General features: G+C 47.6%; 1 protein-coding gene across 5 annotated transcripts in view; it reads right to left on the reverse strand.

Annotated features, from left to right (window-relative positions):
* Positions 1 to 22,112, reverse strand: part of TBC1D1 (TBC1 domain family member 1) — a 187,713-nt gene that overhangs the window by 110,556 nt on the left and 55,045 nt on the right. Inside the window, exon 1 of one of the 5 annotated variants that reach the window (XM_058670219.1) lies at positions 6,479 to 6,596. The exons of 3 other annotated variants lie outside the window; for them this stretch is intronic. Coding sequence is in view for 1 of the 2 variants with exons in the window: in XM_058670218.1 (XP_058526201.1) it covers positions 5,947 to 5,976 (30 nt within the window). In the remaining variant the exon portion in view is untranslated. Of the gene's footprint in view, positions 1 to 5,946; positions 6,175 to 6,478; positions 6,597 to 22,112 lie in introns of those variants that run through there. One more of the 5 variants, XM_058670218.1, reaches the window with a different exon arrangement.

Below are 22,112 nucleotides of genomic sequence, written 5' to 3' on the forward strand. Positions count from 1 at the left end.
CTGTAACGACGTGTGAGAAACAGATGAATATGGCCAAGCCAAAGAAACCAGCCTGAGAAGGCTCCACACTGATCCAACTCTACTGTGTTCTCAACTGGTAAGGGAGAGGGGCAGTAAAAAGATCTGTGGTTGCAAAAAGTTCAAGAGGAGGCAGGGGTGAGTACAGGGAGCATGGAAAGCATGGAGCACGCGTGTTATTACACATCCCCTCAAACTCACAGAATGTGCCAGCCCAAGATTGAGCGCTAGAGCAAGCTGAGGCTGATCATGGGCCTAACGGGCCCTCACTGCCCCTGGCTCTTCCAGAGGAGCCAGCAGGTTGGTGCAATCCTGACTACCCAAGTCCCACCTGTGCTACTCTCTAGCCAGTCCTCCAGCCTTACCAACTGCCTGTGACTTGGGTTTCTGCCATGTACCTCCAGGCCTCTGCACACCCCCAGCTGCACGGCACAACCTGCCCCTGCCGCTGTTTCTCACCCTTGTCTAGTACATTCCTCCAATGAATCAATCCGTGATTCATCAGAGAAACTTCAGGAGAGGAGCAGGAGAAAGGCTAGGAAAGAAAAGACGTGAAGCTGACTGAGATCAGTTCAGGGACTTTGTTGCAAAGTTTTCTCCTAAGCCATCCTGCTCCGCCCTGGCATCTAGGCTCCCAGCTTCAGCTTGTTCCAGCCCCAGCCCCTGCAGGAATCTGGCGAGGGAACCGGTGGATGGAAGCTGTGCCTCACTTTTGCCGATATATAAAAAATAAATGAAAATACACCACACTTAAAAAAAAAAACATATAACACAGGTCTACAGAAAAAAAAGTTTAAGAAAGTGTATTTAATACCCTAGCACATTAACCTAAATCCTCATCTGAAGGACAAACCAACATGGGATTGACTCCAGGAAAGCTAGCACAACTGTTTCCTAAATAAATAACTTGCTGTCAGGAGAGACACACCTTACAGAAAGGCCACTGTGCTGGGTACTGGCAGAGGGACGGGCAGCTCCGACTGGTCAGAGGCACCTGAGGTGGGCTGTTCCGGGCTGCCGGGAAACCTCCAAGGTCAACAAACAAGCACAGGCAGGACTGGAGCAGCCTGAAAGCCATGGCCAGTAGCAGCCAAGCTAAGGTTGGCTGCATTTACGCTCAACACCCAAGTAGCCATTAGTTGCTTGGTCATTTGCGGCAATCTCCCAGAAGATGACAAAGCCACTGGATGGCTTCATTTCATCAGATAAGGACATCAAAAGTAGCCACCAGAGGTCTTCCCTTCTCATCCAAGCCCAAGCTACCACCATCACATCCTGCCCGAACCACAGTGCCTCATAAGTAACACCTCTGCTTCCATCCCAAACACACACCAGCTGAAGCCACTCCTCTCTTGCATACCCTCAGATGGCTTTCCATTGCACTTCAGAAAACACACCCTCACCCCACACCACACCTGCAAAGCCTTAATGGGGCCTGTCCAGCCCGCACCTGCTCCCACACTCAGATAAGATACCATCTCCACACTGCCCTCCCCTTAGGCACTCAGCCCACTTCTCCCACCATCTGCAGTGACCGGCTCTGTCCATCTGCTTGCTGCTTCGCTGGTTCTCCTGTTCAGAATTTGAGTTCCACAAAAAAAACAGAGCTGTGGTGTTCTGTTCACTGCTCAATGTCTAGCTCCTCGGAGAGTACCGGGTGTACAGGGATGCTCCATAAGCTAATGTGCTAAACTCAAGCGTTAAATGAGTAGAACAAAGGATGGCTAGGAAGGATCAAGTTCTCATCTATTTAGAAGCTTATGCTATAACTAGCTCTCATCTATTGGCTTGCTCTCCCAAGTGGCCTGCAACAGCTGGGGCTGGACCAGGCCGACCCTCAGAACTCTCGCATAGTTGACAAGAGCCCAAGTACTTAAGCCACCACCTGTTGACTCCCAGTGTGTTCATTAGCAGGAAACTGCATCAGAAGTGAAGGCATACTGTCCATGCCCACAACGATGAACATGTGGCTGTTTATGAAGTGCTATGCCATCATAATAATATAGGGGAATTAGGGGGGGGCGGACAAGGGTAATCCCAGGGCCTATGGACCTGCATCATAAAATAATAATTTTTAAAAGTTACAACTGTATAATTTTAAAATACAAAATTTTAAGATATAAAATTTGTTTTTAAAATCATATATATAAAAGAAGTGGAGGCAAGACTCGATCCTGGGCATTCTGACATGAAATGACAGAAATCCAGGTGGCAGCTTAGCATCACAAGGCCCATTCCAAACCTACACCTTCCGCAATGCCAAAAAGGGAAAAATCTATTTTACTTAAAATTCAAGTGATAACTTCTTTTTTTTGTTTGTTTGTTTTAAAGATGATTGAGATTTCAGGGGCTGGTGCTGTGGCAGAGTGGATTAAGCCGCCACCAGGGCCGTCAGCATCCCAGACGGGCACCAGTTTGGGCACAGGCTGTATCACTTCCAATCCAACGCCCTGCTGATGCACTGGGAAAGCAAAAGATGGTCCAAGTGCTTGGGCCTCTGCATTCACAGTGGAAACCTGGAAGAAGCTAAGTTCCTGGCTTTGGCCCAGTCCAGCCCCAGCAGGTGCAATCATTTGGGAGTAAACCTGCAGAAAGCGCACTCTCGGGGGTGGGGGGGGGGGTGTGTGAGTGTGTGTGTGTGTGTCTGTGTGTGTGTGTGTGTGTCTGTGTGTGAGTGTGTGTGTGAGTGTGTGTCTGTGTGTGTCTGTGTGTGTAAGTGTGTGTGTCTGTGTGTGTGAGTGTGTGTGTGAGTGTGTCTGTGTGTCTGTGTGTGTCTGTGTGTGTGTGAGTGTGTGTGTGTGTGAGTGTGTGTGTGTGTGTCCCTTCTTCAATATATATCTCCACTTTTTTAAATAAGTAAATTTTTTTTTTTAAGATTTTATTATTATTGGAAAGCCGGATATACAGAGAGGAGGAGAGACAGAGAGGAAGATCTTCCGTCCGATGATTCACTCCCCAAGTGAGCCGCAACGGGCCGGTACGCGCCAATCCGATGCCAGGACCAGGAACCTCTTCCGGGTCTCCCACGCGGGTGCAGTGTCCCAATGCATTGGGCCGTCCTCAACTGCTTTCCCAGGCCACAAGCAGGGAGCTGGATGGGAAGTGGAGCTGCTGGGATTAGAACCAGCGCCCATATGGGATCCCGGGGCTTTCAAGGCGAGGACTTTAGCCGCTAGGCCATGGCGCCGGGCCCATAAGTAAATATTTTTAAAAAACAGCAAAACTTTTTTTAAAAAATGTCTTCCCTACTGCATTTTTAAATCTTTGGTTTACAAATCTTAAGTGTGCACATAAATCTACGATGCCAAGTGAACTAACTCCTCCAACGCATGTATACTGCCTGCCACACAGAAGGCAGCTAACAAACATCTACTGAATAAACACACTGGCGCTGGCACATAACTGGATACACAGCACTGGGCTAAACACGGCAAACTGGGTTATATTTAGCTTTCACTTACCAATGCATTTGATAAACTATCATACACATTTAAAATCCACTGAGACACCAGCAATACCTGGCAAGCACAAATGCAGATAAATTCTGAAAGTTTGTCGGTAGTTCTGCCACAGGTTTCACTTGCAGATATGCAGAGCCATAGAAATAACCAACAGGGCTGCTCAAAGCTGCCAGGGTCTGGGGGCACCTTGGGGGCCAGCATGGCATGCCCAAAACCTAAGAAGTTCACTTGTGCTCACAGCCTTCAGTAAAAAATCAAGTTCCCAATGAAGAATTCACAGTTCTACAATGATCAAACTGTATACCTGCCCTACTATTCCAGCACATCTCATTCAACAAACAAGCATTTTGCAATAAAACCTGCTCTGGTTCCAGCATTCTTCTGCATAGTAGGAACCTGATCAACACATTCAAGGGTTAGGGCTCCATCTGCATCAACCACCGACCACTCTCAGCGCCTGTCCCTGCAGATGCTAAAGGTTAAAATGGAAAAAGAAGTCAGCTGATGAAATGCACGTGGGAGCGGCTGCATGAGGCTGCGCTGACGTACATGTTGGTGTGCTCCTCGAGGAGCATTTTAAAGCTGAACATAAATGCACTCTGCAATGACAACACGTGTGCTTTTTCTGCGCCTTCTGACTCCCCAGTTTACATGCTAAAGTACGGTCGTAGAGATCAGCACCACGGCACAGTTGGTTAATCCTACCTGTGGTGCCACATCCCATAAGGGTGCCAGCTTGGTGCTGAACACTCTACCTCTGATCCATCTCCTTTTAAGATAGATAGATAGATAGATATTTTTCAAAAGTATGCCAATAACAAGTCTCTTCACCATCAAGTTTAAGTTCAAGAAAATCTCCATCTCTCTCAGCTGATAACACCAAGAAATAAGTTTTCAAATAATAATTTCATATCCTAAACTCTCTCATGGCATACCATGGTCCATAAAAAAGACTGTTTAAGGAAACAATTGTTTCATCATCCAGAAGTGAAATACAAAATAACTACATTTTCAAAGTGTTTTACCAGCTATATAGATGCGCTCCAAAAACCTTTCATAGCGTTTCACTGTTGTTCTGGAGTTTAAATAACAATCTTAAAATAACAAGCTTCAGAATGCAAATCAAGCTATATCAGCACACAGTTCATTTACATCGACTTGCAAAGGGCCTGCACTTGGAGAAAGCTCACAGCGCTCACCAAGGCCCCTGGTGTTTCCAGAAATGAGGTTTTGGCTCGGTGCTTTTGCCATCTCCCCTGTAGCCAGGGAAGTAAAGCCCTTCCACTCCTGCAGAATCCCATTAAACAGGCTCTGGCAAAGTAAATAAAGCTTAAAACACCACTGGCACGACCTTGTTGCTTTTCTCATTTACTTCTCATTGATTATGCAATAAAACAACTTGAAGGGTCAGTTCTTCCCTAGTCTTACAGTACAAAACAGTATAATCCAAGTAGGCTCAAATGCTCAATGCAGCACAAGTAAAACACAATCAGCTCACGGAAGTACATTTTAAAGTGTTGAGCATTTTGGAAATGGATCATTATTTACCGGAGTTAGCTATAACTTTCAAAACATGTGGTCTCGTCCGTTTTATTCGGCACAGAACTACAAAATAAACCCCAACTCTTCAGAAATCCTTCTCTGTCTGCCCCCCACCCCCACTCCAAGCTGTGTTTGGGCAAGTGCTCCGGCAGAGCTCGCACGCTCTACCAGGCCGTTATCCACATCCACCACTGCGTTCTGGTCACTCTAAGTGCAGGTGACTCCGCAGGTGCTTCCAGCCCGGTACTCCCAAGCACCGAATTACGCAGCAGCGCTCTGAACGCACCAAGGCACAGCCAGGGGCGTAAGCGCCGTGTCAAGATGCCTAGCTTCCCCCCGCCCTGGGCTGGGTGCTCAGCCGGCTGCACCCCTGGAGCCACCGGAGCCAGGAGGCTGCCCGCCAACCACAACCCCACACACCTGCTCCCGGCGGGGGCGGGCCAGACACCGTCCTCCCTCCCGCCACGCTCCTCGGGCGGCCGCGAGCTCGAGAAACCTGCGACAACCGTGCTCCGGGCACAAAGCTGCCTCGGTCATTCTCGGCGCGCTCACGTGCGGGAAATAAAACTTTCTGGACAAAGTTAGAAGTTCATAGGCACAACTCAACCCCCAGCCCCTGCTCTGGGACACCAGGGAGGATATAAAACAAGTCCCCCTGGGCGAGCACCGAGGGTGTCCCGGCTTCCACCCCCCGTGATCCCAGCGCGCGCCTCGGGCCGGGGGTCAGGGTTATGGGGGTGAGGGAAACCAGCGAGCCCCCGGTTCCCCGGCCGGGAAATGGGCGCGACGCCCCGCTCGCCGAACTAATGAATGGGAGGACGCCCGGCCGGACGGTTACAGGGCTCCCAACACGGCGGCCCCGCCGAGACGCGGGCTCCGCACGGCGCTCTGCTCCGGTAACGGGCGCCGGCGCGACGCCGCCTACCTTGGCCACCCAGCTGAACAATGGTGACATCGCGCGCCGGGCGGCGGCCTCTTCCCCCTTCGGCTCCCGCTCACTCCGGCCGCCGGCCCGTGGACCCGCGGGCGACCGGGGGCGGGCTCGGGGCGCGGCGAGGCCGGGACATGGCTCCCCCCTTGGCGGCGGGTTCCTCCCGGCTCGGCCCGGCCCCGAGAGGTCGCGCCCGCCGGCAGCCGGCCCAAGAAAGGGAAGTGGGAGGGGAGAGCGCCGGGAGGGGAGGGGAGAGCGCCGGGAGGGGAGGGGAGAGCGCAGGGAGGGGTGGGGAGAGCGCCCGGAGGGGAGGGTGTGGGCGCAGCGGGGCGGGGCGAGCGCCTGGAGGGGAGGGGTGGGCACAGCGGGGCGGGGCGAGAGCGACCGGCCCCGCCCCCGGCCCGACCACCCGGCGCTTGTCTGCAGCGGGCAGGCAAGACGCGTGGGGGTCTCCCGCCAACTTCTGGCACCCAAACATCCCTTTCTATGAAGTTACACAAGTGCCCACCCTTCCTTCCTGGGTCACCTCCACTTCCACCGCGGCGGCTCTTCCTTCAGTGCTCCAGGTTGCTGGGAACAAAAGGGCCAGTGTTTCTCCAGAGGCTGCTAATATCTTTCTATAACCAGAGGTGGTTTTCCCGAAAAAGAAAAAAAAATTCAGTTGCGCAGACTGCAGCAATGGGGCGGTGCGACGGGGGGAAATGTAGCCTACGGCTTCAGCGACGCAGTGGCTGCTGCTCCCCTGCCCTGACCCAATGGTGAGACAATGCCGAGAGTTTTATGGCTGCAAAGGTCATACTGAGTTGCATGCATGCACACATAGTCCTGAGTTCCACGTCGGGAAGTAAAAAAAAAAGTCCAAAGTTCTTGTAGGTGCTGTCTGATGCAAGTGGAGGGCCACAAGGACAGTCTAGCCGGAAAAAGGGCAGTCTAGCACCTTCTTCCTTTTTATCACAGCAGTGACGCACCCATCCTTGGGGTGATGAGCCCAGTAGAAAATGCTGTTGGCTTTGGAGTCCCCATGGGCGCACCTGTTAGCTATTGCCAGGTAAGTTAATCCTACATCAAGAGAAAATGCTGAAAACAAAGTAGACCCAGGTGCATTTTGGCTGGGCAACCTGCGAACCCTAAGGCTTCCCTCTGATTTCAGTGGGGCTGGGGCTGTAGTGTTTGGCAACTCAGGCCTGGCATGGAGAGACCTACTTCTAAGGGCACTCACACAGTGGCTGCCAGGACTCAGTTCCTGGCCTGCGTGCCTTAAAGCGGATGCCCACAAAAGCACAGCTTGAGCTGCCAGCACCAGAGGGCCAAGCCTTTTGTGTTTTTCTTTTTCATTTCTTCATCAACACATTGGGTATTCCGTAGCATGTAATTTGACTCCACGGTCCTGTAAATCTTTTCTTTTATCTTTATTCCTGTCGTTGATTTTGTTTTATGGCTTCTCATTTAAAGGAATGCATGGTAACTGCAGAATAGATACTATCATATCCGGATGTGACAATACAATGCAGTAGGCATCTCTACTTCCAAATCAAAGATGGACTCTCCATGGATATATCTTGACAATAGGATGCTGGACTGTCTGCCATTGTCTGTACCAGCAATGTCAGGACACAAACAACAGACTGACGGACTTATGACTGCTTATGAAAGACTATACTATTGTAATAATATGGGGAAATAAGTTGGGGGCACAAAATAAGGGGAGGGGCAGGGGAGATCCTAGAGCCTATGGAATTGTACCATAAAAGTAAAAATAAAATAGAGGGGGAAAAAAAGAGATCCAAGCTGGAGGACAAGTCCAAGAGAAAATGAGTCTGTAAATGAACTTCAGGCGGGACATCCCAACACACCCAATGTATTCTCTTTGATAGAAGCCGGAAGCAAGTGCAGATGAGCAAGAGATGACTCCACGCAGGAGCATCAAAAGGAAAGAATGATGGGGGAAGTGTGGACAGTCCTTTTTCTTCTTCCCTCCAGGCAGGCTGCAACAGGAGGAGATCAATGAGGAAGGCTCCCCAAAGTCAATAATGAAATCCATTGGACAAAGCTATTGGATCATAGAAAAAAGGCCATGGGAGGAGGTGCTGCTCCTTCCATCTTTCGAGCACCGATGTTTCCCTAGGAGGTAGAGGAGGGGCACAGGGCCACTGAACCCAACCTTCTGCCATTAGCACTCTCCTCAACTATAGAAGGAGAGGCTGGGGGCTCCAGGAAAGCCTCTCTCCCACCTCCTCCACTGGGTTCCTAACAGACCTTCCTTCTCAAAGCATGGTGCCTGGCCCCACAGCCTCCATATTCACTGAACAGCTGATTCGTCCTGCTGAATCAGCAGCAGCCTCACTTTCTTGCAATGCCAGGGGCCAAGTGTGCGCAGGAAAGCTTGAGAAGCACTGACATTGCCTTAAAAAGCAAGGATGCTACGTCACTGTCCAATCGTCCCTGGAATAATGCAGCTTACACTTCCCTGGGCATAGTAAGAACCAGCTCAGCCAGACAGATGTAGAGAGCTCTGCTGTGCGTGGAGGGGCAGTCCAGGACCACACTGCATGAGCAGGACTGGTGACCCATGGCATACCCCATCATCCCAGTTCTGGATGGAGCTCTACAAACACACCCAGAATTCAGAAGCAACTTCAGGGAAAAGGAGTTAAGAGGAATCCTGAATTTGGCTAAAAAAAAAATCTGAAAGTCATTAAAAAAATGTTCAGCCACAGAAGGTAGCAAGGCTAAAACAGAAGCAATTAAAACTAGGGGAGTATAAACTGCATTTCTTTTTCTTTTTTTCTTTTTTACAAATTTATTTTCCTTGCAAGTCAGAGCTCCAAGTCCCAGTACGAAGGCTTGGTGGCTAAAGTCCTCATGTCCTCACCTTGCATACACCAGGATCACATATGGGTGCCAGTCCGTATCCTGGCTGCTCCACTCCCATCCAATTCCCTGCTTGCGACCTGGGAAAGCAATCGAGGATGGCCCAAAGTCTTGGGACCCTGCACCAGCATGGGAGACCTAGAAGAAGCTCCTGACTCCTAGCTTCTGATCGGCTCAGCTCTGGACAAAGTGAATCAGCAGACAGAAGCTGTTTCTCTCTGTAAATCTACCTTTCCAATAGAAATAAATGAATCTTGATTAAAAAAAAATTTCAGAGTTTCAGAGAGACAGAATTTTCCATCCACTGATTCACTCCTCAAATGGCCAAAAGGGCCAAAGCAAAGCTGCGATCCAGGAGCCTTTTCTGGGGCACCTGAAGGCCTTGGGACATTCTTGGCTCCTTTCGCAGGCGATTATCAGGGCCTGCATCAGAAGAGCTGGGACTGGAACCAGTGCTCATCCGGATGCTGGTGCTGCAAGCAGCAGTATAACATGCTCCGCCATCATGCTGGCCCCAGAACTCTATTTTTTTGCCACATCTATAGGCACACAAACAAATCAGACCAAACCCGGAATGGAACAGTCACAATGGAAGGAAACCAGCAGCCCTGTGAAGTAGCAACATGAAGGCTTCATTGTTTAATTTTACAATTCTAGCTACGTCCAGGGTAGGGGTACCCCAGCAGGCCCTGGTTTGAACTTGTCCAGAGTTTAAAGATCTTTTCAACTTATAGAAGTCTCAGGACCTGATCCCAGAGTGGGTAAAACTGCTGATTTCATGGGAAAGTAGGGGTTTTCCATTGGGTGAGCTTGAGAGCATCGTATGGAGCCAACTCAAAATAACTTACAGGATATACAGGATATACATCAAAGTTCTTATTGTAGTTTACTGCCAACACGTAACTTAACCAATCACACTGCACAAAGAAACTGTGTTATAACTTGGAGTCTCAACAAAGAAAAGCTGTTTAATCAGACATTCAAACTGATTCTACACTCCATTTTCCTAAAAATGTCATTTGCCTCCCATCTGAAAAAATATATCTATCTCCCAGAAAACTATATATTCCCCTATGAATGAACTGTGTGGGGAGTCTTCAAAAAGTTCCACAAAGCTGCATACTTTGAAAGAGCTATACATCGGTTTCAAAAACTTTTCGTACCAAAATAGGTATATTTTTAAATTCCATTTCACATGAATTTTTCAAAGTCACCAGGCACTAACAATTTTCTCCCAGGTGATCGCCTCTTGCAGCCAGATCTGAAGATGTCTGCTGAGAGAATCAACCTGGCTCAAGACACTAACAGTTCCCAGCCCTCACTGTCACCTGGGAGAGGGGGACAGGGGATTGCAGATAGTAAACTATTCCCCAGCTAAGTCCAGACACATCGTTATTGGAGTTGAGCTTAACTGAAAGCTTGAATATATATTCTAACAAGTGCTTCTGGTGGCCAGAATTAAGAATCACTTCGTAGCTCTACAACCCTCTATTTTAAAAATAAAACTTTTCCTTTTGTCATCAAATGACCATTCCCCTGGAGTAGTTTGACAGCAAGGAGCAACCCTCTCCCCTTGCCCCCCTGCAGAAACAGGAGAAAAAAAATATTAAAAAGAAAAACGTAAAACCTTTTCTTCTGGATTTTTCCTTGTCACTTTGCCTTTCAAATAAATACACAATGTTTTTTTAAAATATTTATTTTTATAGGAAAGACAGACATACAGAGAGAAGGAGAGACAGAGAGAAAGATCTTCCATCTGGTGGTTGCAATGGCCAGAGCTGAGCCAACACAAAGCCAGGAGCCAGGAACATCTCCTGGGTCTCCCACATAGGCGCAGGGTCCCAAGGCTTTGGGCCGTCCTTGACTGATTTCCCAGCTACAAGCAGAAATCTGGAAGGGAAGTGGAGCAGCTGGGATTAGAACCAGCGCCTATATGTGATCCCAGTATGTGCAAAGCAAGGAGTTTAGCCACTAGGCTACAGTGCCAGGCCTAATACACAATTTGTTTAACGCGAAGTTAGGAGGGGGTCTATGTTGTGGTGCAATGGATTAAGTTATCACTTGTGACACCAGCATCTCATATTGGAGCACCAGTTTGAATCCCAGCTGCTCTGCTTCCAATCCAGCTCCCTGCTATTCCCCTGGGGAGCAGTCCCTGATAGCTCAAGTGCTTGCCACTCACATGGAAGACCCAGATGGAGTTTTGGCCTCCTGGCTTTGGTATAGATCAGCCCTTGTACTTGTAACCATTTGGGGAATAAACCTGTGGGTGGAAGATCTCTGCCTCTCCCTCTCTGTCTCTGTCACTTTGGATTTCAAATAAATAATCTCTTTTTAAAAACTTATATGCAAGAAATAGGCTGCCTGCGGCGGCATGGCCTAGCGGCTGAAGTCCTCGCCTTGAAAGCCCCGGGATCCCATATGGGCGCCGGTTCTAATCTCGGCAGCTCCACTTCCCATCCAGCTCCCTGCTTGTGGCCTGGGAAAGCAGTCGAGGACAGCCCAAAGATTTGGGACCCTGCACCCGCGTGGGAGACCTGGAGGAAGAGGTTCCAGGTTCCCAGCATTGGATCGGCATAGCACCGGCCCATTGCGGCTCACTTGGGGAGTGAATCATCGGATGGAAGATCTTCCTCTCTGTCTTTCTTCCTCTCTGTATATCTGACTTTGTAATAAAATAAATAAATCTTTTAAAAAAAAAAAAAAGAAAGAAATAGGCTTCCTGGTACAACTATCATCACCTAAACATGACTGCCTTTTGAAGGAACCTGAAAGGGTACTCTAATATCTCACCATCTTGGTTTTTCTGAGTAGTAAGGCAGGACCACCCCCACACACACAGAGAGAGAGAGAGAGAGAGAGAGAGAGAGAGAGAGAAAGAGAGAGAACATGAGCTTTTCTGCCAAGTGCGCCCTTGGAGAAGGGACAAGAAGCCAGTCCAGCAGGGCCTCCTGAGTCCAGGGGTGATGGCAGTCAGGCCACGCTGCATTGACACCAATGTGGAGTGCAGTGAAGCCAGGAGGCAGGCATACATGCATGACCTCACTCTGCTCATCCCTCCCCACCACAAGACCTGGTTAAAAATAGAGCCATTGTAATCCTCACTCTACCCGGAAGTTCAAGTGGGTTTCAAGTGAATCAGAACCACTTGGCAACAGATCAGGAATTTATTCCCACTCACAGACATGAATATTTATGAGATCCCAAGGAGAAAATCCTTGTGGGGAGTTGCTGAAACAGTCCTGGATCCTGCCCTCAAGAGGCACACCAAGAAGCAGGGGCTCACACTTGGAGGGGTCAAGGCCACAGGAAGGCCCAGGTGAAGCGCCCAGGAGCTCCCTCCAGACAGGAAATAGAACTTGAGGCTGCAAAGGGAGAATCCGTTTCCTGGCTGGGAGATTTGGGTGGAGAGGAGTAAGGTTTTCCAGCAAGCCTAACAAGCAAGAACAAAGGAGGTCTGAAGGACCTTTGTGTTGGGAAATCAAGCCTGGGGACAGAGATCACAGGACAGAAGTCAGACCCAGAGATGGGGGAGATGCCATTTAAGTGAGTGGCAGCTCAGCATTGCGCAGTCACCCCTTATAAACAGAAGAATTTGTTTCCAAAAAAAAAAAAAAAAAAATCAAGCATAATACCAAATCCAGAAAAGCCAAGCCTACAGATCCCTCATTGTGAGTTGAAAATACATTCCCCTGCTAATACCTGTCTATGAATTCACAGCAGCGTGAATCAGGTCCCTAGATGAGGAAACAGCAATGCACGTGGCCCTCCGCTGAGGAGGGGACACACAGAATGTGCTGCATTCATACAGTGACACACACAGTGACACAGACGCCATGGCATCAGCAGACTGTGGAACCACCAGATTCAAAGCAGTCCATCAGAAAAGACCAAATCCGTGCACCTCTGTCAACATGAAAGGTACGGAACAGGCAAATTCTTGGAGACAAAGAAGGAACTGGAAGGAGGGAAAAGATAGAGACTGCTAATGGATACAAAATTTCTTTGTGTATTGGTGAGAATGTTTTGGAATCTCATAGGAATGATACATAGATACACACATTTGTGAATATACTAAAAACTACATTTAAAAAGGATTTATTTATAAGAGTTACAGAGACAGAGGGAGAGACAGAGAAAGAGACATCTTCCATCTGCTGGTTCACTCCCCGGATAGCTGCAATGTGCCAGGATGAAGCCAGGAGCTTCTTCTAGGTCTCCCACATGGCTGCAGGGGCCCAAGCACTTGGGCTGTCTTCAGCTGCTTTCACAGCCACATTAGCAGGAAGCTAGATCAGAAGCAGAGTAACGCAGACAGGAACCAGCACCCATTTGGGATATGGGCATTGTAAGAGGCGGCTTTATCCATCACACCACAACACCAGCCCCTAAATTTCTGGCATGTGACTCATATCTTGGTTCTTAAAAATTCCTTTAGGTGATAATATTTTAACAACTTTAATTAAATTAGTCTCCTTTATCATGATGAAACGGCACTTAAAAGGTAGAGTTTGAGGTTGGCGTCATGGCTCAGCCAGTTCAGTTGTCTTTGGGTTACGAGAATTCCCTATCAGGATGCTGGCACCGAGTCCAAACCCAGCTTCTGAGCTTCCTGCTAATGTCAATCCGGGAGGCAGCAGGAAATGAGTCAAGAAGTTGGGTCCCTGCCACTCATATCAGAAATGTGGACTGGGTTCCCAGGTGTGGACACTGGGGAATGAATCTGTGGATGGAAGACACTGCTCTCTTTTTCTCTCTCCCACTCTTACTCTTTGAAATAAATAGTTCAGATCAGTAAAAGAGCTGGTCTTAGAGTTAAAGGAGATGACAACCATAAAGCACTCAGCCCGAATCCTGGCATATAGTAACACTGAGCCAATGTTGGTGTTGTTGGGAGGAGCAGCAGTGGTGCTAGCTGGCTATTGGAGTACCAAAGGGTACGTGGTAGTTTCAAGACAGAAGCAAAAGACAAATGATAGGCCAGTGATGTCAGCCTCAGAGTGGATACTCAAAGTAGGACACGAAGAACAGTCAGGATCAAAAAGAAGATTGTGGGCAAGCTAAAACTCACGCAGGCTGGGGATGTCTCCAGGAAGCATCTCAATATTTCCCTCTCCCTTTTATGAGGAACTGTGTCTGGCAGAAGAACCGTGCTCCTTTTATTGCCTTTGCCCTATAAGGCAAGATGAGAAGCATCCATGGTTCTCCAGTAAATTCCTGTCACTCTAGTTGAGCAGATGGATGCACGAGCAATACTAGCCTCACTCTCTCTCTTTCTTTCATTTTTTTTTTAATATTTACTTATTTTTACTGGAAAGTCAGATTTACGGAGGAGGAGAGACAGAGAGGAAGATCTTTCAGCCAGAGCTAAGCCAATCCGAAGCCAGGAGCCAGGAACCTCTTCTGAGTCTCCCATGCGGGTGCAGCGTCCCAAGGCTTTGGGCTGTCCTCTATTGCTTCCCCAGAACACAAGCAGGGAGCTGGTTGGGATGTAGGGTAGCCGGGACATGAACTGGTGCCCATATGGGATCCCAGGCATGTGAGGCAAGGATTTAACCACTAGGTTATTGTACCAGGCATATTCTCTCTCTCTCTCTCTCTCTCTCTCTCTTTTTCTCTCTGTGTGTGTGTGTGTGTGTGTGTGTGTGTGTGTGTGAGAGAGAGAGAGAGAGAGAGAGAGAGAGAGAGAGAGAGAGAGGCACACAGAGAGAAAGAGTTCCCATCTGTTTGTTCTCTCTCCCAAATCCCGGTATGGCTCTGAGTTACAGAGTGAAAGCCAGAAGCTGGGACCTCAGTCTAATATAGTCCATGTAGATGGCAGGGATCCAACTCCTTGAATCCTCACCGCTGCCTTCTTGGGGTCTGTGTCAACAGGGAGGTGTAATCAGGAGTGGGATTCAGGCCCTGAACCCCCACACTCCAATATGGGGTACAGGTGACTCAACTGGGACATTCCCACCACTAAACCAAACACTCATCTCCCTTGCGTACCACACTTCAGAAATTCCTCCCAAAGCTCACCCACGCTACTGCCCCACCCCTGCCCATCTGTCCACATCACTTGCTTTCTCTTCAAGAACACACTCCTGCACAGGTGTTAGATTGTGTCGGATTGAAAAGGGAATCTTCTGAGGCCAAACCATTTGAAAACTCTCTTCCAAGGAAATGGTGCCCAGTAAATTAGTGGATAAAGGGAAAAAACATAGGACAAAAATAGGACAAATTTGGGGAGGACTTATTTGGGATGGGGGCTAAGTTCAGGTGGTAGGTCTAAGAATATTTTACAGGCTGAGTAACCCTTTTATGAAATGCTTAGGGCAAGAAATGTTCTGGGTTACAGATTTTTTAAAAAAAACATTTTTGGAATATTCTAACATACATGATATCTTAGGGATGGAACCCAAGACTAAATATAAAATATGCTTATATTTCACATTCATATTATACACAAAGCCTAGAGGTAATTTTATATTATGTTTTTACAGTTTATTTGTGTGAAAGGCAGAGTAACAGACGGAGGTGCAAAGAGAGCGAGAGCAAGAATGTTGCTTCACTGCCCGCGTGGCTTTAAAAGCCAGGACTGGGTCAAAGCAAGGGCAGATCCTGGAACTCCATCTGGGAGCCCATGTGAGTGGCAGGGGCTCAAGTACTCAGATCGTCTGCTGCTGCTTTCCTAGGAGCATTAGTAGGGAGTTGGATCAGAAGTGTAGCAGCTGAAATAGGAACTGTGCTCTGATATGGGATCCAGGGTCGTAAGCAGCAGCTTCACCTGCTTCCTCAGAATACTGGCCCCATACAATATTTCTGGTACACTGGAATTTGGACAATGACCTGTCATATGAATCAGGTGTGGAACACCTCCTTTTTGACATCACATTGGCATCTAAAGAATTGCAGATTTTAGAGCAAGCATTTGAATTCCAGATTTTCAAATTAGAGTTACTCAATGTGTACGTTCATGGATGTCCATGTCAGTTTTTAAGTTAAGGCCTCTGATTTTAGGTTTTGTGTTTTTTTTTTTAAGATTTATTTATTTTATTACAAAGTCAGATATACACAGAGGAGGAGAGACAGAGAGGAAGATCCTGCGTCCGATGATTCACTCCCCAAGTGAGCCGCAACGGGCCGGTACGCGCCAATCCGATGCCGGGAACCTGGAACCTCTTCCAGGTCTCCCACGCGGGTGCAGGGTCCCAAAGCATTGGTCCGTCCTCGACTGCCTTCCCAGGCCACAAGCTGGGAGCTGGATGGGAAGTGGAGCAGCCGGGACATGAACCGGCGCCCATATGGGATCCCGGGGCGTTAAACGTGAGGACTTTGGCCGCTAGGCCATGCCGCCGGGCCCTGATTTTAGGTTTTGATGGTGCGTATGTCAAACTTTACTTTTTCTGTTAGCCAGAAGAACCAAAATAAGATTTAATAAGATCCAGTCTCGTGCCTCCAACCACCTTCCCTAAGTTTATCTAAAAAATCTGGTAGAAGTAATAGAACATTACACACTGCCAATGGAAGCTACTGAACTTAGAACTTTGGAGGGGATAGAAGTGTAATGACCTCCGTAGGCAGTTAAGTTCAGACCAGCATCAGGAATTTTTTTCCCCTCTCTCTACATATAGGACAAATTTTGTTTATACCATGAATTCATTTCTTCATCACAAATAACAAATAAGTGGCATTGGGCATTGCGGTTCAGGACTTCTTAGTCATTGTTTGCGAAACCAACATTCCCACATCTGAGTGCAAATTTGAGTTCCAGCTCCTCCCCAAGGTGCCTGGGAAGGCAGTGGGTAATGGCTCTGGTGCGCGCGCCCCTGCCACCCATGAAAGAGACTAAGAGGCTGTTCCTGGTTCCTGGTTTTGGCATGACCCAGTCCAGGCTCCTGCAGCCATCTGAGGAGTGAATCAGGGGATGCAAGATTTCTCTCTCATTTCTCCCTCTACCTAAGGCTCTGCCTTTCAAATAGATGCATATCTAATTTTTAAAATTATAATTTCTTAAAATGTTTATGATGTTGCAATTATTCTTGGCTATTTAAATATCTGTTTCCTTCTCAATATTCTTCTTTAATAGAGACAGTAACCATGTCCACTTTTCAGGTTATAAGACAGTCCCAAAATAGAAACAGAACTTCTCTATTTTTAGCTTAGTCCATAAAGTTTAAGCAAATAATTTTCTTTCCAAAGTACCATACACATGTTTCGAATTTGTGGAAAAAACCCAGCAGTAATGAGCTCATAAAAGAAAACACAGTAAAAATTTAGTCAGAAGATTTTGACATCCACACCCTCTGTTAAAACTAAATGTAGGCATTTTATTATAATTTATAATGGAAACATTAAAAGACACCACTTTACATAGTATTAATTTTACCCCCAAAAAGTAACTCTAAACTGAAACATATGTTTCTCCTTAAAAAAACAAGGCTGCAATGTATCAATTCCTGTTCTTGATTAAATCTGTGAAAAAACGAACAATCTCAAGCAGGAAGGCAAGCCTGGACCTGCAGCTCAGGACACAAGTTCCAGTGCCTGCATCTGGTATCAGGGCACCCGGGTTTGATCCCAAGCTCTCCGACTCCTGCCTCGAGCTTCCTGCTTCTGCAGGGCCCCGGAGGAAGCAACAGTCAAGATTCCATAACTGGGTTCCTGCCACCCACGTGGGAAACTCGCATTGAGCTCTCTGCACTGAGCTTTGGCCACTTCACAAGCCTGGGCCATCCATTGCCAGCACTGGTGGGGGTGGTAGTGGTGGGGGGATGCTGACTTCACTCAAATTCCTTTACTACTGCCAAGTTTTGAACAGAACTGATGTTCTTTACAACATCCACACTCCTTTCGAGCCTACATGTGTACTCCTCAGTATTTTGGATCAGAATTACACAGCAGGGAACTAGAAAGAATGATGATTCTTCCATGCTTGCTACCCATTCCTGATTCAGACAACTACAGCCTCTAGGTAGCTGCATGAAACAACTCATATGAGCTTTCTTATTACAGCTTGCAATTTCACGGAATGTGCACCGAGCATCTCACCATGAGTATGGGTATACTCAGTGCAAACTTCAGGTGCGCCAAGCAAGAATACTTTCCAGCAATTAAGATCCAAGAGTCACATTCCTAAATATGAGCGGTCTTCCAAAAGTTCATGGAGGGGCCAGTGCTGTGGTTCAAAAGGACAATCCTTCACTCTGTGGCACCAGTATCCCATGGGGGCACTGGTTCGTATCCCCACTGCTTCACTTCTGATCCGCTCCCTGCACCCATGGGGAGATCCAGAAGAAGCCCTTCACTCCCAATTTCGCAACAGCTCAGCTTGGGTTGGCTGTTGCAGCCATTTGGGGAGTGAATCAACAGATGGAAGACTTTCTGTCTCTCCTTCTCTCTGTAAAAATGGCTTCCCAATAAAATAAATAAATAAATAAATCTCTTAAAGAAAAAAGAGACAGAAAGATCTTCCCTCCTGTGGTTCACTCCCCAAATGACCACACTGTTCACAGCCACATAATGCAAAGCCGGGAGCCAGGAGCTTCTTCTGGGTTTCCAATGTGGATGCAGGGTCCCAAGGACTTGGGCTATCCTCTGCTTTCCTAGGACACAGCAGGGAGCTGGATCAGAAATGGAGCAGCTGGGATACCCACCATACCCTATATTGGATTCTAGCACTTGAAGGTGGAGTATTAGCCTGTTGAGTCACAGCGCTGGCCCCAAAATAAATAAATCTTTAAAAGTTCGTGGAAAATATGCATTATTAAAAATCTATGCAAGGATTTCTAAAAATTTTTGTAGCAAAATAAACTTAGCTTCTCATTCCATTTATTCCATGGACATTTTGAAGTCCCTTCCTACATGCCTGTCTAAAAAAATCACAAAGAGATTTTTAAAAGTCTCTCTGGGTTTGCTGCTTAGTGAAAGAATGCATTGATTAGAAAACAAGGGAATTGGGCCAAGTGCAATGGCTTAGTGGCTAAATCCTCACCTTGCAAGTGTCAGGATCACATATGGGTGACGATTTCTGTCCTGGCTGCTCTACTTCCCATCCAGCTCCCTGCTTGTGGCCTGGGAAAGCAGTGGAGAATGGCCCAAAGCCTTGGGACCCTTCACCCATGTGGGAGACCTGGAAGAAGCTCCTGGCTCCTGGCTTAGGATAGGCTTAGCTCTAGCCATGGGGCTACTTGGGGAGTCAACCAGCAGACAGAAGATCTTTCTGTATATTTGCCTTTCCAAGAAAAATAAATGTCTTTTTTTTTTAAAAGAAAAAACACAACAAAACAATAAAAAAATGGAGCTGGCTACTGTGGTGTAACAAGCTAATTCTAAGCCTGTGGCACCAGCATCCGACATGGGTGCCAGTTGGTGTGCTGGCTGCTCTATTTCCGATCAAGCTCCCTGAGTGTGGCCTGGCAAAGCAGTGGGGAATGTCTCAAGTCCCTGGGCCTGTGCACCCACATGAGACCTGTAAGAGGATCCTGGCTTTGGATCAGCTTAGCTCTAGCCATGGCAGCCACTTAGGAAGTGAACCAGCAGGTGGAAGATATGTGTGTGTGTGTGTGTGTGTGTGTGTGTGTGTGTGTGTGTGTGTGTATCTCTATGTAAAAGTACCTTTCAAATAAAAATAAATATATAAAGAAATAAATCTTTTAAGAAAGAAAAGAAACCATCCTCTGCATCCTATTCTGCATAGACAGAGCCAAACTCAGTATTTCACTGAAGATCACATCCATGGGCTTTGATAGGGCTGAGAACTTCAAGAAAGAAGTGGCTTCTTTTTTGTTTGTCTTGGAATTTTAGCACCTTTCACCAGTGCTTCCAAGTGGGGAAGTCTGTGCAATTTCTTTTCTCACCTGGCATTTTCCAACATGACAGAGGTTATTCCCTGGGCTAGGTGAAGCTGAATTCAGCTTTCAGAGAAGGTCAGGAGGCCTCTTCATTGAACTGATTGTACGCACATGGCTTCAGGGGCTTTTCCCTCCTTGTTCCTAAGTGCCCGGTGTTAGGTGCTAGCCTCTGCCTGCCAGCAACCAGCTGTGTGGCCTCAAAGCTGTTTGTGTCCTAGGTCTCAGGCCATTTAAACTTGGAAATTGTAGAGGCTAAATCATGATCCCAAGAATCCCCAAGCTTCCCTAAGGGATATCATAAATACATTGGGGAGTCACATAATACAATGTAATTAATGAATTAAAAATAAAAAATAAATAAATAAATACATTGGGGAGCAAGAGTTCGCATCAGAAGTTAAGGCGCTGGTTAGGACATATCCCCAAAGTTGGACCCCTTCCCCTAGCTTCTCAGGCTAGCTTCCAAGACTGACTTGGTGGGTAGCAGTGAGGACTTAAATATTTGGGTGCCTCAAAGCACCTGGAAGTCCTGTTTTGAATGCCAGGTTTCCAGCTTCAGCCTCAACAAGAAGCACTGTGGGCATTTGCAGAGTGAATTGGCAGACGGGCTGCTCTTCCTCCTTTTCTCTCCTCCCCGTCTCTCTCCTCCTCTCTCCTCTCTTGCCTGGTGCTCCCCTCTCTCCCTCGTCTCCCCCATTCATTTTCTCCCTCTCCCAAATTAAAAAAAGAAGAAGAAGAAAACATATTAAATGCTCATGATGAGTTTGTACCAGGCAGCCATAGCTCAGGAGCTAAATGTACCAAGTACTTTTTAAAAGCCTATGGGGAAAAAAATTAATTAAAAGATGTTTATTTAGGTGCAAAAATACCTTAGAATTCATGTCTAGTTTCTTTTTTCGTAATGATCATTTTCCATAAGCTTTTTGAAGAGTGCCTCAATATGCATGAATTTCAATTTTTCTGCACCAAAATAAACTCAAATTTTAGTTCCATTTTCCATTCACATTTTGGTAGTAGCTTTGTACATGCTCACCAGCGTTGAGGTCACAATGCCCCAAGACCAAATGAAGCACCAGGAACTTTTCCAGACAGCCAGAGCTAGTTTCTTATTGCACAAAAGGAGAGACCAAGAATGGAAATTAGCTCAGTGGCTCAGACCCTGGCTCCTCTCTGAGGCTGCTCTCCTCCAAGACCCAAAGCTAGGAAGGGAACAAACTAGCCATCAAAACAGTCACTGCGTGCAGCTATCTTCAGGTGTGGCCTCATTGGTCCTCATCACTACTGATCATGGGAACAGAACATTCCGTGGACTGAGTGCTTACTACCTACCAGACCAGACCCTGCTGGAGCAGCCAGATCCTGGACAGCATCTATTAGGCACCAGGCACTGTGCTAACCATACACAATGCCTGAGGCAGGAAGTAGGATTCCCTGTTTGGATGGAGAGACAGTAGCTCACGGTTAGAAAGAGTAAAACCAGGCATGCCACCTCCTGACTCACTTGACCTCCCAGCCCCCGGTGATGGCCTCAAAATCCACTGCGTGGTATTATTTATTCTGACTTGTGGATGAAGAAATGAGCTTGGATAGGCAATGTCACTCACCCAGTGTCACTCACTCACTCACTCATGCCCAGGGAGGGCTCAGGTGCCATGGGTGCATGGGCTGCAAACACATTCCTCAGGTCCTTATGCTGTCTGATGGCAGTAATTTGGTGTGGCCATGGGAGGCCTCTGGGGAGACCCAGTGGACTCCAACAGCTTCCAGCCCATAGTAGGCCCTGTCAGAAGATGGGGGCACTTCAGTCTCTCTTACGGTGTTGGGGGCTCAGCTGATGTGCTCTGGACCTGGTGGAGGTGGGACTGACATGGCAGCAGTTTCTAGTGAATGAATGAATGGCAGAGGAAGCAGAAAGGGGGGGTACAATTAAATTCTCAGTGGGTGTGAAGCTGCATGGTCCTTCTCAAGTATTCAGCTGGGCCAGGGGCTGGAAGAAGGAAAGGGGACCACCAAGGTGGGCCTCAACTCAGAGACTTGAAACAGAGACCTAGCAGGGCCCAGGCTGCCAGATGTGGGAAAGGCAGGAACAGTTCTCTGCTCTGTTGAAAAGCTGGATCAGCAGGTGAACCAGAGAACTTTGACCTCCTGGTGTTCAGCTTGGAGTTTGAGTCCTCCAAAGCCTGATGGATCCCTGGTTCTGGCATGGAGTGAGTCCATGGATCCTGGAGAAGCATTGGCATCACCTACATGAAGCCTGTCACCTGTTTGTCTTCTGCCACAGTAAGATATGGCACTTGGATTGAAGGCTGGCAAAATCCAAGAAAGTGGCACACATACCTGCTGAATAAAAAAAAATGCAGCTCACGGTTCTAGTTCACTGGGAGGTGACATCCAAGATCTGGCCCTAGATCGCTGGGTGCACAGCACTGAGTTCAAGCCGTGGAAGCATCCAGT

Source organism: Ochotona princeps, chromosome 11 (genome assembly GCF_030435755.1).
Source record: "Ochotona princeps isolate mOchPri1 chromosome 11, mOchPri1.hap1, whole genome shotgun sequence".
NCBI classification, from domain to species: Eukaryota; Metazoa; Chordata; class Mammalia; order Lagomorpha; family Ochotonidae; genus Ochotona; species Ochotona princeps.